Source organism: Takifugu flavidus, chromosome 10, assembly GCF_003711565.1.
Source record: "Takifugu flavidus isolate HTHZ2018 chromosome 10, ASM371156v2, whole genome shotgun sequence".
Lineage (NCBI taxonomy): Eukaryota > Metazoa > Chordata > Actinopteri > Tetraodontiformes > Tetraodontidae > Takifugu > Takifugu flavidus.
Window position 1 is genome coordinate 14463448 of NC_079529.1, and position 18493 is coordinate 14481940.

The 18493-nt window shown below is 44.6% G+C and overlaps 1 protein-coding gene across 2 annotated transcripts in view; it reads right to left on the reverse strand.

Moving 5' to 3' along the window:
- The window catches only part of myom3 (myomesin 3), a 37575-nt gene that overhangs the window by 14095 nt on the left and 4987 nt on the right, over window positions 1–18493 (reverse strand). For both annotated transcript variants that reach the window (XR_008952280.1, XM_057044659.1), the window contains exons 3-15: window positions 17518–17616; window positions 13662–13815; window positions 13056–13213; window positions 11935–12027; window positions 11747–11835; window positions 10705–10749; window positions 8988–9119; window positions 8750–8908; window positions 4910–5051; window positions 3879–4078; window positions 3034–3087; window positions 1293–1420; window positions 369–552 (exon numbers count right to left, since the gene is read on the reverse strand). Coding sequence is in view for 1 of the 2 variants with exons in the window: in XM_057044659.1 (XP_056900639.1) it covers window positions 369–552; window positions 1293–1420; window positions 3034–3087; window positions 3879–4078; window positions 4910–5051; window positions 8750–8908; window positions 8988–9119; window positions 10705–10749; window positions 11747–11835; window positions 11935–12027; window positions 13056–13213; window positions 13662–13815; window positions 17518–17616 (1637 nt within the window). In the remaining variant the exon portion in view is untranslated. The remainder of the gene's footprint in view (window positions 1–368; window positions 553–1292; window positions 1421–3033; window positions 3088–3878; window positions 4079–4909; window positions 5052–8749; window positions 8909–8987; window positions 9120–10704; window positions 10750–11746; window positions 11836–11934; window positions 12028–13055; window positions 13214–13661; window positions 13816–17517; window positions 17617–18493) is intronic.

Consider the following 18493-nt stretch of genomic DNA (forward strand, 5'->3'; position numbering starts at 1 on the left):
GATGAGCGACTGCTAAAAAGGTCATTTGCAAGAGTTTACGATTAATTTGTTAAGGAAACAAAACAACAACAAGGGCTACATGTGTCCCATCACCATTTAAGATAAAAATGACAATGAAAGAAAATGATTAAAAGAAGCACTGATGCATAAACCAGCATTTAATTCGCTGTTTATATTAAAAGGGACAAAGATGCATTTCAAAGGAGGTTTTCCCATATTGTTCTATACGAGTCTGTGTGATATGTGACGTCCACGTCAACAAAAGCAGCATTTTAAGCAGAAGATGAGATCTAAAAAAAATCTGACTGACCTTCACAAAAGGCAGAGTGATAAATGGATGGAATTCAGCAGACGTGACTTCACCTCACCTCGCTGTTTCCCTAAGGAGATGGGTTCGCTGGGCTTGGACGGGTCACTGACACCGTGCTTGTTGACGGAGCGCACTCTAAAGTGGTACTGCTTGCCCTTGACCAGGTCGAACACTGGGAATCGAGGCGACGATACCACCAAGTCCAAACTGGCCAGCTCCCAGCTGTTGCTCCCCACCAGGGACTGGGGCAAGAACACAGGTAATGAGCATGGAGATCTTGAAAAAGAAAATTTTGTTTTTTGGTTTTCGACCTGAAAGGTATGTTTGATATTCAATAGCTGGGTCAAAAAAGCTCTTTTTTGGAGGAAGCAATCCTCAGAAGAGGGGGGCACGTCGATGATGATAAAGGCATTCCCAAATGTATGAGGGTCATTTTAATGTTGCCTTTGTTATATAAGAGGATGTGAAGCAGCAGACCTTAATAATTGGAGATCCCGTTGAAAGATTTGACAGTTTTATTACGGCCTTAACTTATAAAGTCCAATAAAAGAAATCATATTTTTCCTGTGGCTTGTGAGTTTTCTCATTATTGAAGTTGTTGGATGTTGCTGGGATTATTGGATGCTGAGATTCTTTATTGTGGTAAAGAACAGGCCAGACCCGCGCGAAGACGCCATTATTTTCACGCCAATTTTGACATTTAAGGTAGATTTAACTGTGTGATCCGTCAGCACACTGACAAGAGAGGAAGAGCATTAGGCCCTATTGGGCGTCGGAATGATAACAAACACCGTCTCATCTGTGTTGTCCAATTAATTAGTTGGTTTTTAGGCTATGATTCTCCCTGACACAGCCAGGCCAAATCGCACCTAGCATCATCCTGATGATGATGATGATGATGATGATGATGATGATGATGATGATGATGTAAAACTACTATTAGAGGAGAGAGAGAGAGTGTGTGTGTGAGAGAAGGTCTGACCCGTTCCACATAGAAGGTGAGCGGCTCCCTGCCTCGAGGTTCAGGCTCGGTCCAGCTCAGCACCACGTACGTGTCGCTCACCTCGCAGGCGTGCACATTCGTGGGCGGAAAAGGAACCTTAACCTGACCTGTGGAAGAGGAAGATGAGGAGGAGAAAGTGGGATGAGGAAGGCTCCTTAAAGTGCCGGTTGAGAGTGCATTTTTCTATCAATGCCTTTTTATGTGTCATTTCTGATCATGTTACAGTGTCGCGGCGCCTAATTCAGCCCATTTTTAGGGGATTTCATAAGACTACATATCTAGGGGGCCTCCGACTCTCCGTACCGTCTCTTTTCTCTGCAGAGCTGCTGCGTGGATCAGACGGGAACTCCAGACAACGGGAGAGCTTGAAGAGAGATGTTTAAGCCTGCATAGGGCTGTGGGAGTGTAGCCACTGAGATCTTTAATATTCTCTGTCTTACCTTTGCAGTGAAATAAACTGGGTTTAAGGGGAAGCATAAACATGAGCTTCAATTTGACTATTTATAGTGTATAAGTGTATGGATGGGGGTGGGGAGAGAGAGAGAGTGAGAGCTTGTAGATTAGAAGAATTATTTTAAAATCCATTCTGGATTTTATGGGTAACCAATGAAGAAAAGCCACTTTCAGAGAAATTACATCCCTAGCTAATTCCTGTAAGGAGTCCTGCTGCCTGTGGCAACAGTGAATTACTACAGATGCAATTCCAATAATCCAAAGTGCTGATGTTTCATTCTAAAAGGTCACTTTCAGGAGGGTCACTTTCACGTACAACAGGAGTCCCGTACTTTTTTTTACTCACCCTAACACAGCAGACGATTCTCCCTGAACATGCAAATAAAGGGAAAATCACAACAGGAAGTGTGAGGTAAGTGCACGTTGGTTAGTCCACATCATCACGGATTTATGGATGTTCACACCTCTTTCTCCAAAACTGCAGCTCAAAGTAAAATCATCCTAATTTCATGAAAAGATTTAAGATTCCTCAGAGGTAAACAGACCCAGATTAGAGTATTTCTGGTAGAAATTACTAGGAAAAGAACAATAGTCGCCCCGGTACAGTGTCAGTGTGTTTAGTCCACAATAAATAAATGCAAACTGTATTTCCATGACTGCAGAGATATTTGACAACATTAAAACTTTAACATTAAAGAATATCTACTCATCTCTGCTGTCGTGAAGGTCTGTAGGTGCTTCCACAATTTTAAACTACCTTTTCCATAAAAAGGAGGACATTTAGAAGCTTCAGATCTTCCCATTCAGATCCAACTAGCAAATATTCCTTCTGTAATTCAACGCAAGCTTTCATAATGTAACATTTTTAAGGTTAAATCCAGGTGTTGTTTTTGTTAACAGATGCCTTTTGGGATATAATTTCCTGTTAACATCCAAAACCTCCAGTTCAAATCTAATTTTCTATCATTTCCTGTTTTTTTTTTAATTGTTAGCATGGAAAAGCTACATGGTCTCTGCTAGCTTCCACGTCTGCTTCGCTCCACTCTGCCACCGTTTTTGAGTGACTTCCAAGGTTATCAGGCAGCTTTGCACCACCATGGTGGGCGTTCTGCCTCAGGAAATGACTGTGAGGTGGGGAGGGGTTGGGGTGGGACGGGGGACCAGTATCCCAGTTTAGCACAAACCCTGTTTAGAAACAGGTGTTCAAATTCCTTTTAATGACCAAACCCCCCAACGCTGCAAATAAATAAATAAAGAACGCGCTCACCTTCCAGTTCATCCTTGGTAATGGTGACCGTCCGTCCTCTGTCGGCTTTGACCACTGGGTGAGGGGAGCGGGGGTGGTGGTGGTGGGGGTAGGAAGGAATAAAACTGTAGGTCATAACGGTTTAATGATGTTCTGCAAGAGCCCATGATAACACTGTTAATGTTAATGTTAGCGGAGCTGCTACTGGCAGCCAGCGACACAGCGAGACGGAGCTGACTGGAGACCAGTCAACCTTCTGTCTGTCCTTCATCTGCGTTTAATGATCCACAGCGCCTGTCCACAGCCCATCTGTCCCCCCCACCCCCAAACACACACAGCTCCTTGTATTTCTGTCATTGTGAGGACTTTTATTGACATAATGCATTACCCAGCTCATAACCCCGACCATCCCAACTAACCCCCTAACCATCTAAAGCTAACCTAAACCCAATTCACACACACCCACACACACACACGCACACACGCACGCACGCACACACACATTGTAACTCTATTCAGATAGATGATGGGGTGGAGAATGGGAGGACAGATAGATAAATACATTGATAAATAGATAAATAAATCGATAGATCCTATCAGGTTTCCACTGTTGGCATCATAAATACTCTACTGTATGTACACAACAGCAACAGGGAGAAACTGGGAGATATGGAGGAAATAAAGAAATATGGAATTATTTAAAGAAAAGAGAGAAGTGTTCAAATTATTTGGGGGGAGGGGACTGGTTTGGACATACCGGTATGTGACATATGTTACTGAGAAGAAATTTTAGTTGATTTTAGCTTAAATTCTTTTAAATTTAACTGTGTTTCATTTGTTTTTCCAGTGGCCGGTTTGCTTCGTACCTGCTGTCCTGGTGTGTTCCAGAGGGTCCGCGGTACGCACCGGCTCACTAGCCTTGGAGGGACGTCCCAACCCGGCCTTGTTAACGGCACAAACCCTGAACTGGTACAGACTCCCTTCCTTGAGCCCAAACACCGGGTAGTGGCACATTTTCTGAATGTGCATGTTGCAGCGCACCCACTCGCCCTGACTGACGTCATATCTGAGAAAGAGTTGGCAGAAGAAAGAGGACGATAAAAAAAGTAATAAATCTGTTAAGGAGACAAAGAAAGACGTTCATACTTGTAGCGCGTGATGTGCCGCCTGCAGGGTGCAGCTATTGCAAAGCATCCCAGCTTGTAGACGTCCCCTTTAAGTTGGTAAATGCCCCATCGAGGGTCATAATTGCACCCTGGTAATATTATCTCAACATATAAAACCATTTAAAAAAACAAACGAGTTTGGCATCAAATTCAACTGATGCCAATTATAGACAAAAGAATGGGAGAAAAATGATTCCTAATGCAGGGGGTTGCTAGGAAACAGAGATATCAATGGTACCACCACTTCCATCTTCTCCTTGGAGTAAACCAGGTGGGCAAAGTCTAAATATGTAACAATAAACACCATTTAACACATGGACACACACGTAAAAAAAGGTGGAAGGTTGATTAGCATCGGGGAAAAGGAAAAGCCTGTTCCCAGTGAGCCTGCAGAGTAGTAAGAGTTGATCTACAACTGACGCTTGCTTCGCCCTCACTCAGCTCAAACCGGTCCAGCATTAATTTATCTGACGTGAACGTCGTCAAGGCATTTTCCCCCAGAAAACTGCTTATTGGATGGGTGCTATTTTTCAGACCATTGACTTCGTATCAGAAAAGATGTGCGTGCGTGAAAATCCCTCAGGATCAGCACTTTAAAAAAAAAGCTCACTATGCAACCTCCAAAGTTACTTAAATTGCTTTAGTTGGTAATTTTTTTTTTTTTTATTTTTTTTTTTACATATTTAGGTGGTATGAAGCAGCGCTTCGGTTTTTAAGAGATCCATTCTCACTTTTCCACATAGTAGCCATCGACAGGTGAGGCTCCGTCAGCACTGGGCGGCTGCCACGTCAGAAAGACGTAATCCTTGTTGACGTCAGATACCTGGACGGCCAGAGGAGAAGCCGGGGCTCCCAACACGGTCGCAGACGCATCTGCAGGAGGAAGAGGCGGAGAAACGACTGAAAATAAGGAAAAACTGAGCTGAACAAGGCTGATAGTGGCGCTTGCTGCTCATTTCATCCATCCATAACTCACTTGACTTAATCATTGATTTCTGTAGAAAAAAGAACCAGGAGCTCTGAGATTTTCATGTTTTAATGCAAGTTTGGTGCATTTCCATATTTATTTGATCCTCATGAATGTATGAAATGAACTAAAATGCTAAACTCACTTAGGAGGGTTCAACATCAGAGTAGGACAGAGAATGAGACACTCCAGGGTTCTTGCACATGAGGAACCGGCTGTTAATATGAGTTTACTGGAAACTAACATCAAAGAAATGCAGAAGAGGTGTGAAGATCCACTTCTACTATTTAGTCTTGTTAGTATTATTGTCATTATTGCTCTTCATGGGCTTTTAGATTAGGGGGAAAGTTGCAAAAGTAGCACTGATCATGTTTGATGTATTGTAATGATTCAGATTTCTGCTGATGGATGAATTCCTGCTCGTCTAAGTTTGTTTTTAAAGCGATGGACGGACACAGGAAGTAAGAGAATATGACTTTGCTGCACCTCAGCAGGACAAAATAGTAGAGACGGAGCGGAAATAGAAGGAAGGGAAATGGGGAATTTATGCAAAGCGGATTGAGCGGACGAGACACGGTCACGGGCTGTAACCTGAGGCCACAAACACACGCGTTATTTTTCTAACAGGACAGGCAGCAACATCAAGCACATTTCCTTCCGGCTTCAGCTTTGTGACCTCGCCTTCTCGTCCCCCTCTCTGCTGTCTCACTACACTTATTTGGAATGCAGGTTTAAAGGCTGATTGAAGGACAAAACCCACATGAAGGAAGATTTTGTTTGATGCAGCAGTGAGTATGAAAGTGTTGTAGAAACATTCACTTGCAGAGTGTATGTGGGAGTTGCATTCTGGCTTATTTGCATGCTGCAGAGTAAAAAGAGCAGCGTGTGAGGAATCTATAGTGTTTCTGGACAAACCTGACCTCTGCTGCATGGCAGCATGATTGATGGTGCAATTTTCAGCTATGATTCAGGTTACCGGTAGTTTGCTGACAGAAATGGAAGTAAAAGAGCTGAATGCGCCACTGTTCTGGGGGAATATTAAAGAGAAAATATCATCATCCAAATACGGAAAACAGATAATCATATCCTTGAAAGGAGGAATATTTCGGTGAGTTTGCCAGTAATGTAGTCCAAAGCAATAAACAGAGCATTTCAAGTTGAAGCTTGACGCCCGAATGAAGCCTGGGAGGCTGTTGTGAGCCATAAACTACACTGTCAATGACTCTATACTATGGATTCTTATGTCTCCATGACAACAGAGCAACTGCAAACTGCAGATGTGGTTAAAAATGTTGAAAAGTTCAGGTTTTTGCATGGACAAAGTGACTGGCTGCTAACTTCAAACAGCCAACTGCAGAGTTAAATAATAATAAATAATAAGCTTGAATGCACAGACACTGTAAAAAGTGTGTCAGTTGTTCCACCTGTGTTTGGCGAGGATTATTAATGAGCTCTAACATATAAGTTGTCATTTAAATCAACACACTTTTGTTTCCTGATCCGCTTTTGATGCCAGTTTATGCAGCCGGGGATCAGACCGCCAAGGTCCCTGCCTCCGGCTGCTACCCGAAACACAATGCACCCGACCCCCTTGGCCCCTCCTGCAGGTGGTGAGCCCACGGGAAGGGGGTCCCATGTTGCCTCTTCGGGCTGTGCCCGGCCGGACTCCATGGGCAGAGGTCCGGCCACCAGGCGCTCGCCAACGTGCCCCACCCCCAGGCCTGGCTGCAGGAGGGGGCCCCGGTGACCCGCATCCGGGCAAGGGAAACTTGGTACCAATGTTGTTATTCATCATCAGGAGGTCTGGGCTACGCTTCGTCTGGTCCCTCACCTAGGACCTGTTTGCCATGGGTGGCCCTACCAGGGGCATATAGCCCCAGACATGTTCATAATTTTTATGGACAGAATTTCTAGGTGCAGTCATGGTGTTGAGGGGATCCGGTTTGGTGACCTCAGGATCGGGTCTCTGCTTTTTGCAGATGATGTGGTCCTGTTGGCGTCATCGGCCCGTGACCTCCAACTATCACTGGATCGGTTCGCCGCCGCATGTGAAGCGGCTGGGATGAAAATCAGCACCTCCAAATCCGAGGCCATGGTTCTCAACCGGAAAAAGGTGGAGTGCCTTCTCCGGGTCAAGGAGGAGATCCTGCCCCAAGTGGAGGAGTTTAAGTACCTCGGGGTCTTGTTCACAAGTGAGGGAAGAATGGAGCGGGAGATCAACAGGCGGATCGGTGCGGCGTCCGCAGTAATGCGGACTCTGCACCGGTCCGTAGTGGTGAAGAGAGAGCTGAGCCGAAAGGCGAAGCTCTCGATTTACCGGTCGATCTTCGTTCCTACCCTCACCTATGGTCATGAGCTTTGGGTAATGACCGAAAGAACAAGATCACGCGTACAAGCGGCTGAAATGAGCTTCCTCCGTAGGGTGGCTGGGCTCTCCCTTAGAGATAGGGTGAGAAGCTCTGCCATCCGGGAGGAACTCGGAGTAGAGTCGCTGCTCCTCCGCGTTGAGAGGAGCCAGATGGGGTGGCTTGGGCATCTAGTCAGGATGCCCCCTGGACGCCTCCCTGGTGAGGTGTTCAGGGCATGTCCCTCCGGTAGGAGACCCCCGGGGAGACCCAGGACACGTTGGAGAGACTATGTATCTCGACTGGCCTGGGAACGCCTGGGGATCCCTCCGGATGAGCTGGAGGAGGTAGCTGGGGAGAGGGAAGTCTGGGCTTCTCTCCTTAGGCTGCTGCCCCCGCGACCCGACCCCGGATAAGCGGTAGTGGATGGATGGATGGATGGATGGATGGCTTTTGATGCCCTCAACCAACCTGTAACCCTGATCGCTATTAGCTTCAAGCTGCGCCAAGTGTCAGAATACAAGTTAAAACAGTAAAGTTTTACAGTACAGTGCTTCACAGTCATGAGCTGGAGTAGTCTGCTGGAGCTGTCTCCGATAAGGAGGTTTAAAAGGTTTAAAAATGAATCCAAAAATTGGAATGTGAACTGCCAGGACATTTTCTGAGCACTGCCAAGGTGCCCTGGAGCAAGGCACAGAACCCCCAGATGATCACAGCGCCTGTCGATGGCAGCCGGGTCACAGTGACACCTCTCCCTGAATAATTGCATGTGCATGCATACATCCCGTGTGCAATGAACAGTGGAAGGAAGGAAAGAAGGAGGAAGGGAGGAAGCGAGGAGGAAGAAATGAAGGAAGATAGGAAGGAAGGAAGAAATGAAGGAAGATAGGAAGGAAGGAAGAAATGAAGGAGGCAGGAAGGACGGAAGACATTAAGGAGGCAGGAAGGAACCGTTCTTTCCTATGACAGTTGTGATTTCGCTGGCATACAGTGAGTACACAATCTCACCTCCTATCTGTTACGGGGTCAAGGGTCACGCTTCATGCGGGCAGCGGTGTTAGCTAACCTTTCATGTCCATTACAGAAGGAATGTGAATATAAGAGGAGGAGCTGGACAGTAAACTATTGAGCAGACTGGAAAATAAAGCCAGTAGTGCAAATAGTCAGGATTAAACCTCTATTATTACCTTTTTAAAAGTGCTACTCGGATTATTAATAACATGCTCGTAGCGCAGGTTCCTTTAGCGCTTCACTCTTACCTTTTACATAGATGTAAGCAGTGTGCTCCACTTCATTCCAGGTTTTCAGACGGACAGTGTAAAAACCTTCATGCTCCTTGTGCACTGCCCTCAAGGTGATGGAGGTCATGTGGTCGACAGTCGTTATCGCCACGGTGCTTGAAGGATAAAGCTGGATGCCTAAACAACGTGTATAATGTCAACGCTCCTGTCTCCACTGATCAAACCTCTGTTGAGGTTTAGCTTTTGCAGTGCTCACCGTCTCTGAACCAGCTAACTTCCTGCGGCAGAGCTGGCGCGAAGCAACACTGCAGGGTGAGGTCGTTACCCTCGGTTACCCATGTTGGTGGAAAGGTGTTCAAAAAATGGGCTTCTTCCTCCAGGTTTAAGCCTCCAAGAGAGAAAGCAAAGCACTCAAACTTTCCCTTCTGCAGGCCCAGATGTGCTTTTTTCTGGTGGTATTCGTCATTCTCTGCAGGTTAGCAGGAGCAAATGTGTCTTTTTCTCAGTAGAAGAGCTGAGAGAAGCTAAATGTTAAAGAAAATAGGAGAGTCGAGAGCCTCTGGGAGAGCAGACGGAGGTAAAGAACAGTAAGAGGAGACCTACATGGACCTACGTCTGCTGAGGATCTTATTTTAAAGTGAACAGAAAGTTAGCGTGAGCTACTCTTCCCACTTGTCTGCCGTACGTGCAGCACCAGCACTTGTCAGTTCCATTTGTGTGGGATGAGACTGCGAGACTGGGACGCCCCCCCGCCCCCCGAATGATCCTGCTACTCTCAGCTCTTCAGACTATTAAAGATAAATGTGCTCAACTGTCAACTGCTGCAATTTGCTGCTTCTCTCTGTGCAGTGATTAAAGTAATGTGGTCTCCGTTTTGTTCATTGATGTTTGTTCCAAACAAATAGCAGCACTCAGCAGCAGAAGCGACTACGTGGGCAGAGTTATCGTCCCTCCCGCAAAAGTTTTACCAGATTATTGGTGAAATTTGGCCGATTGAACAAAAAATAAGTGACCCATTTATTGAAATGGGTGCAGAATCACTTTAGTGTAAAATTTGCTACTTTGGGTCCAGCTCACATTGTTCCATGTGTCTATTGTGAAGTGGTTTCCTTGGCTCGGAGGGAGTTAGGTGTTGGTATAAGTGAGATCTGGAGACAGCGGATTGGGTGCCAGGTTTAAAAAAAAGCAATAAATCAGTTATATTTAAATCTCAGTGTGGGCTCATTTCAAATAATGACACTAACTTTCATTTTACTTTAAGTTAATTTCATCTACATTCATAAAGCATCTGTTACAATCAATATTGTCTCTAGGTGCTTTATAGAATCCCTTTAATAGGAAGAAACCTCCAGCAGGACCAGGCTGATATGAGGAAGGGGGAGGACCTCCTGCTGGTGGGCAGAGGATGTAGGTACATGAGCAGTATGAGTCAAAAACCTAGTCTAGTGGAGCCGGCAATGATCTTTTTGGGTAAACTTGCACTGTTGATGTTCATTTTTAAACATTAAAAAAGAGATTGGCATGTTTTCATGTGCTGAGCATCAAATAAATTCTTAAAAAGGGCCATTTTAGACTTAGTTCATGACATTGCTGTGCTCACCCAGGCCAAATAGATGACAGCACGCACAGCTTGGAGCAAAGCAAGGGAAGAAATCCCTGGCAGAGCTGAAATGAAACACAGACGACCTCGTCCCTGTTCTCGCCCTCCCCCCAGCAACTCTCCGATAACATACGTGCACCCATGGACACGAACACCCACGTTGACATGGCAGCGTCTGCGAACAAACGCCATTAACCCACCAACACGTTTTATCTCTGTGAGGCGCAGCCTGCACAGCAGAACAGGCGGCAGTGTCGCTATCTTCAAAGCCCCCCCCAGCCGTCCCTCATTTACAGGTGGAGGGGGCGACTTCAAAGGGCGCCACAGAAAATGAAAGGGGACACTCTTTATTAGGCCCGAGTGCAAAACTTACCAGGGGTGTGCCAGTGCACTGAACCAGCCAGGGCTCCTTGATATGCTGAAACGGAGGAGCAGATTGGAAACAGGCAGGGAGGATTAGACATGAAGAGAGAAACAGAGGCAGAAACTGTGAATGGACGCGACAGAGAGAAACAGCAGACAAATCAGACTTGGCAAGGCCGCATTTATGCGAGTCACATCACATATTCCCTTTCACCTATTTTTAACAACCAAAGGGGAGGAAAAAAAAACAGAGCAGCCTGTGAAATATTGATGACAAGGAGAAGCCTTGAAGTGCCTCATTAAAGGCTCTCCGCTAATTGATCCGGAGCGTTTGTGAACTGTACTACTGGCACCAGCAGAGGAAGAGGTCATTTTGAAAGTGCAAAGAAGACGGGGGAGAACTAAACTATTAATATAATGAATATGTCAATCACGGCGCTGCAAGGCGATGATGCACCCATCGTAACTCACTGAGGTCCGTCTGTCTAGGATAATGGAGACGAAGGAGCCACCACCAGCGGACGGGAGGAGATGTTGCGTAAGAGGAGGGTGGAGGCACCTCCTTGAGTTATGCCCCCGGTCCCACACGCAGGTGCCTGCCCGCTTCACCCGAGGCCGTAAGTGCACAGGGTAGGTGGCCAATTTACCCGCCTTGCTTTACTTTGAACTGGCAACATGTGGGACATGGAGCATCTAAGGAAGGAGGCTCGTACTGACACATTTGGGCAGTTTTGGTTGTTTTTTCTGTTAAAATTGATTTTCTATGTCCCGGTAATCATTTCTGCAAGCTGATGAAATCACCCTCTTTGAGTGCCTATGAAATAAAGGGACGTTCCTGGAATCAGATCAAATTAATATCAAATTTTAAGCAGTCAAATTAACAAAGCGGACAAATGTAACCAGTTTAAAGCTGACAGCTGTGTTCTGCTGTAAGCATCATCCTTCCCAGTTCAGAGCCTGATGCTGATCTCCTCTATTTCAGCCGCTGCTCCTTTTATCTGGAGAGATTTTCCAAGGTGGGGGGAGTTGATATGAAACAGAAAACTACTCACAGTTCACCACCAGAATTCCAAACGACATGGCCTCCCCCAGGGGACTTCTGGCTATGACTTTATATTCTCCAGCATCGTCAGGACAACATCTGAAGACAAAGAGTTACACGCATGGTCGGAGAGTCGGCGCGGCCGCGATGCATCCCTCACACATGCACGAAGGTTCCAAGCAGTTTGAGGAGGCCTACCTTCTGATCTCCAGTGCGTTGAGGCCAAACTCTTGTTGGAGACTGTAGTTCCACGGCTGCTCAGACCTTCTCAGAGGCACACCATTCTTGTACCTGCAGTAGGTGGTTTGACAGAGATCTGAGGTCATTTAAGGACGTGTTTTGAAGATCAAAGCAAACAGCGGACTTCTATTGATCACCGAAGGAGATCTTTCTGTAATCACACCTCAGTTTGGGTGGATGCGTAACAGCTGTAGGGAACCTTTGATCTGGCATTCTTGCATTCTTGGGCAGCGTTGAGGGCAGCGCGCTGAAGTCCACAGCTCCCTGATGGGAGTGGAGAAGCCCGCCAGCTTCAGTTGAGGGTTCATGAATACTCAACACGCACAGGCTGCTCAGCTCGTCTCCGTTTGAGGTCGACAGATTGATATTTTGATGACCAGGTCTAGTTTTTATAATTTAAAGTTCAGAACTTTCAGGAGGAGCTCTGAGGCTTATTTAATCACAGCAACTGGAGAGTTGCTCTGCAAATTAAGAAATAAAGGGATAAATCAGCCAAATTACCTGAATGTTTATAGTTGGTTTCACTTCTCTCCTTTCACTTTCACGACTTTATTAAATTTCAGCCAGCTAAAGGGCATCCAGGCGTTTCTGTACTGGCTGCTTGCATTTACATTTCTGATTTAGAATATGATAATGAATACCTTCAGAACCAAGAACCACCAGGCTTCATCACATCAGGCAAAAGTGACAACGTGAGAGCAGATTTATGATATAGAATAACAAAAAAGCATTTTTTTATTACACAAGAAGAAAAAGTGTTCAGTTAGAAAATCCTGGGTGTAAAATTAAAGGATTTTTCTTGCTGAGGTTAGTTTCAAAAATATTTAACAATAACTGCACTTCTACGGACTTTATAACAGCTGCAGTTGGCCTGCTGTTAATGTCACACATTAAATCTCAAGATGAGGAGAGAAGGCGTTTATATGCCTCGTATAGGTCTTTACTGTGAGAGTTTTGGCCCTCAGGAATATTTCTGCTCTTACTCACAGAGTGAAAATAAATGTAATTGAGGTTTCAGCATGAGCGACTCACTAAAATTTAATAGACTTCTCCAAAAATGTTAATTTCCAAGTTCTTACCATGTGACCTTTGGAGGTGGGTAACCCTGGACCACACAGGTGAGAACCACCTTCATGTGCTGCCAGACTGTGTGAGCTCGAAGAGGGACCGTGAAGTCTGGGGGCTTCTGCCTCAGTCGCTCCAGATATTTCATGTGGGCAGACGCCTTTTTTTCAGCCTGCAGCAGAGAGAAGATTCACGGATGTTTTCACATTTTGCTGGTAACATGACCGACACAGTGCTGAATTATTAGCTGTGCTTTATTATAGACAAGAGTTATGAGGCAAGAAATGGGAATTTAAAAAAAAAAAAAGATGCATAGACGCATTAATTTGCTGTGAAATAACAACACAAGCATTGGTTTTATATTTGCTTTGGAATTCTACCCTTTAAGTTTGTATTTAACGCTCTGCAAAAATCTACAGCCGGAAATCAACTGAAAGCCTCTTTAAATCTAACCATCTAATCATCCTCTGCTCCTCAAGTCTTGCTATGTGTGTTCTCTCCACTAGATGGGGAGAACACCCAATATCTTGCACAGTCTTGTTGTTACTGCGCACACGTTTAAGTTGATGCGTTGTCCTGCAAAGGTTGTGAAGCTGGATTTGTCCAAACTGGACTTTTACCTGTTGACGAAGCGTCCGTCTGTCGACGCGTTGGCGTAGCAACCGCTGGTTCCTCAGCACATCGAGCTCCACCTTCTGAGTTTCATTTCCAAACAGCGTCCTTTTTTCTCTATAGTATTCATGCCCAGCTGCCAGAGGTTCAGACAGCATTTCCCTTTCAAAACACCAGACAGGTGTTAATACAGAATTTTTCGCTAAATGCTTTTTTCTCACCGTGTGTTTGTCAGTTCTTTGCCAATTAACGTTACAGCACATTCACGGCTTTTCAGTGTGATTTGCAAAAAGGTTTCACTTCCAGGAAAAAAAAAATAACAGTGCTGGTAAATGGCAGATGAAGATGGGAACCTCTGGAGGACTCCTAAGGCTGTGAAAGGCTCAAATTGTTCTAAAATAACTATCAGACAGATTTGTGAGACATTCAGTTCATCTCATCATGAAGAGAAATAACTTTTTTTTTTTTTTTTAAATCTGGGAAGCATAATGGTGCATTTTAAGCAACAGGTAGGTCTGACGGTGGTTGTCGAAGTGGAGTTGTGACCAAAAAAACAGCCCACCTCAGCCTGGTAGTCATGGCAATTACAAAACCATAGCCAAAAACCGTCCATCTAAATATGTACTACATATTATATCAAGGAGCCCCCCCCTTGCCTTAAATCCCAGGAGCTGTGAACTGAGACCCCTTACAGAATTGAAGATAATAACATTCACATTTGGACCATAAATTCTTTACAGGTGTCGTGAGCCTCTCCATCCACTCGCATCTGTACAACAGGTTGGGTTTCCATATGTGCACTTTCCAGCGTGCCGTCACTTCATCCATATTCATTGTCATTTATTAACTTCCATCCTAACGTCTTGCTGTCGTCGTGCCGGAATGTTTACGACACCACAGAGGTGCATCCTGTGACCTCTCTGTCATCTCGACAGCCCCCAGTGTTTAATTATTTATCAATTATTCACACACACATCTCGGAGCGTGAACTTCCCCCCATAGACTTGTGATGATTCAAAGGCCAAATGGTAATGAACAAAGGGCAGGAAGACGTGCTCGCTTTCAGGAACAAGCACGTCTCCACAAACACACACACCTGCTTTGTTTTAGGTGTGTGTCTTTCAATCCTTGGGATAAGGAAATGCAGCACATCAAAGCAAAACACGCTTGCGCTATTTATGGGTAAACAGTACTCCAAAGGGGCATCTGATGTTGTCTACTGGTGCAGAAGAACAGCGGAGTCAACTCACAAAGTAAAGCAGGCGTGCGCCGCATGAGTCAGCTGCAATTTACATATTTCTGCTGCGACACTATTGGATGATAACTGTGAAAACATCATTACAGACAGATAATGGAAGTGAAGCCACACTTGCCAACGAGCAAAGTTCAAGTACGCCAGTTTCCTCGGAAATGAAAATGTCGTAGAAAACAAGGGCCTGGCTGCCAGAATTAGTGCTGTTCCGATCAGCTTCAAGCATTATCACCCTGTCCCTCCTGTCTTATTTTGGCAATAAATGACCATTTCCTGTGTTTCTAGTGTCCATTGAACATCTGCCAAAACTTCTGGGAAGGCTGAAATTTGTAAAAAGTGAGGAGAAGTTTCAGAGGATACTGGGAGGTAAAGTGAAAATTAACAAAACAAATAATAATAAACATCAGAAGTGTGTGTGTGTGTGTGTGTGTGTGTGTGTGTGTGTGTGTGTGTTTCTATCTGTCGTTTGGCCTGGAGAAGGGACAATAATGAGATTCCTAGTTGGCAAGGCCAGCTCACTGCAGCTGAGGATGTGTCTCAGAAAGCTTTTGATTGCTACGTCAATGACTTCCCGTCTCTACACTCTTTGGCAGCTCTGTCTTACCGTTACTCATATTTTCAGAATCACTGTGACCTCGTCCTTCTGTGGTTTAATGGATAAAATATATTTTCTGGGGTTTTTTTTGTGCTGCTTTGATGGTTTCATAAAATCCTCGCGGATATTTTGACAATCTTTAAAAAATATGGACATTGTGTAATAGAAAAGAAACAAAACAAAAACAACAACAGCTGCAGAAGTTCCTGTTCTTGGTGACCTTAAGTTTCTTTGTTTGGACTCTATTTTCACACCTATTCCATCGTGCTAACAAATAGTGGGCAGTTTTAGCTTCATCATCATTAAATCACTTATTACCCACCAGATGGATCCGATGTGACCTTTACGGAATCCTCTCAATGACTGATTTATGTGCGAGTTAGAATCCCTCTGTGTTTTTGTTGCAATTTCCTGTCCAGCCACAAGGAGATGAAACATTTCATAAAAAGCCTTTGGTGTTACTGTCCCGTTGATCCTTCTCCACCACTTTTGCAGCCCCCCCCCCCAAGCAACTGCTCACCACTCTCAGCTTTTTCCTTGTTTCACGTCGTCTCTCCATTGCTGCAGTAAGACCACCAGGCTTCTGACTCTGACTACAAGAATTGCATTCCTGTCTGCCTGCGGCTCTGAGGTCTCTTCTCTCTGACTCCATCTCAAGGCCCAGATTCTCACCCAGCTCACACCTGAATCACTCCAGTGGTGCTTACTTTCAGGCAGTAGGCAGACAAACTTTAAATGGCAAAACAAGGTCACATAGTGACCAGATCGAGTCATCTTACAGTAATATTCGTTTTTACTGATTAATGAATAGAAAACATTCAGTAGTTGCCCCTCCATGGAAGTGCGATGAATTAAATTCACAGGAATGTGAATTTCAAACTTTCTATTTGACACACTAGAAGTCATCATTGTAAAAGTTTGGAACCAGACTACAGAATGTGAGAGGGTGGAAACATGCAGGATTTGCTTTAGATATATTTTAGCAGGTCGCTAAATGTAAAGTTCAATTTCCAGCTCTTCTTTCTTCCTCAGTAATGCAATGCTCGCTCCTCGTCCTCATTAATGTGAAAAGCCGTATTTAACAGTTTCAGTTTTTGGCTTTTTGTCTTAGTAACATTCAGAGACATCAAAAGATTTTTTTATAAAAGTCCCCAGCTGGATTTTGCAGAAGGATCACAGATGAAAACAGAGAGAGAGAGAGAGGGGGGATGTGCTTTTAACAACTGATGGTGAGGCGGAATTTGAATGAGATGCATGAATCAACCAGGAAGGAGGAAAGTGGAGAATTATAGAAAAAGACTCATTGCAGTTGCTGCCAGATTGAACCGTCAAATAACCGCAAACAAGAAATGGCCTGCAAACTGAAATGGGCTGTAAAAGGTCTAAATCTGCTTCCAGTTGAGCAATGCTCAGTGAGTTCGGTGTTTTTGTCAGTATTTGTCACATCATTACACGGAAAGTACAGACTGTCTATAACTGGAGTCTATTAAAGAATAAAAAACCTTCCAACAACACTGACCCACACATAAATAATAATATTCGGTAGATTAGTTTCCACACTGCTATCTGCTGTACGAGGCAGCTGTAGTTAATTTTTCCAAATCAGCTATTAGGAAAAATTTCCCACAGCAGCTTTTAGGATGGTTGGGTGGTAGCAGTCTGTTAGGAACTGGGCTGAGATGCAGAGGGTTCTTGGTTCCAGCCCCAGTGCCAACAAAACTCGGAAGGTGTTCTGGTAGTAGGAGAATGTGCCTTGAGAGCACTGCCAAGGTACCCTTGAGCAAGGTACCAAACCCGCAAATGGTCATATAGGGCTCTGTGATGAACAGGCAACTTGCCTTCGGCCATTGTGTACCCTCCTGGTGGCACCGGATAAAACGGTTAGGAAGAGGAGCTATTAGCTATTTCACCTATTCATCCATGCAGACTGGACAATTCATGCTTGTTTAGTGTAGAATACAAATGTAGATGCTCGGCCGCTCGACCAGCAACACTTTTACAAGCTTAGAAAACTCACCACGTCCTGCGGCAGGAGTCCATGTTCAGGATCTCTTTGACGGACATCACGTCAGCAGGGATGATGGGATGGAAATAAGAATAGGGGCCTTCTTCATCACTGTTGAATTTAGAGATCAGAAAAACAATCAAACACAACCTGACTTGCACGAAATGCTGGCACGAGTAAACATCTCACTTGGAAGCGCCCTTAAATATTTGCCCTTTAATTAGTGATAAATGATGAAAATGTAATCATAGTGAAGCACAACGACTAATGATAGAACATTATACAATACAGACACACAAAAACACACCTATGTGTTCATTTCTGTGGGCACTGGCACAGCGGTTCCACTGTAACATGAAACATAAGTGACAGTTGGTGGTGCTGGGGAAATATCGGTTGCCATAGCGTCCTGTTGCACCGATTTTCCTGAGCTCGAGATTTATCTCATAAAGTACTAAATAATGAAGTACTTTACAGTTGTGTTAGTATTCAAATGCCCTTTAGTGTATAAAAAGTCAGCCTGAATTACAAATTAAGCTACCAGTGAACTTTTTTGTGTGTTTAAAAGATGAGACATCAGTAGAAAGAAATCAGTCACCAGCACATGAAACTCAGGCCAGTTGGATGGCAGGTTATGCTTTCGACACCTACGTAGGGTTCCTTTCCACCACTTGCTATGTGGAATTTTGACACCGAAGCATAGCCTGATCAAGGACACCAAAAGGTCACGCTCATTGCCACATATGATGTGCTATGTTGTGATGTGTGAACCAGCATGGTATAGTCCATCAGGGGATTGTTTAATAAAGAGGAACGTGGAGATTCACATGCAAACGAGTGGTGACAAGCTTTAATATCGCTCTGCAATTTTAGACGTGAGTGATGTTGAGAGCATCTACTCTGCTGTAGCTAAAGATCCTCACTCCATCTGTTTACACACTTCACAGGAACTAATTGAACAGGACATCTGCAATATGTGAAAATCTCA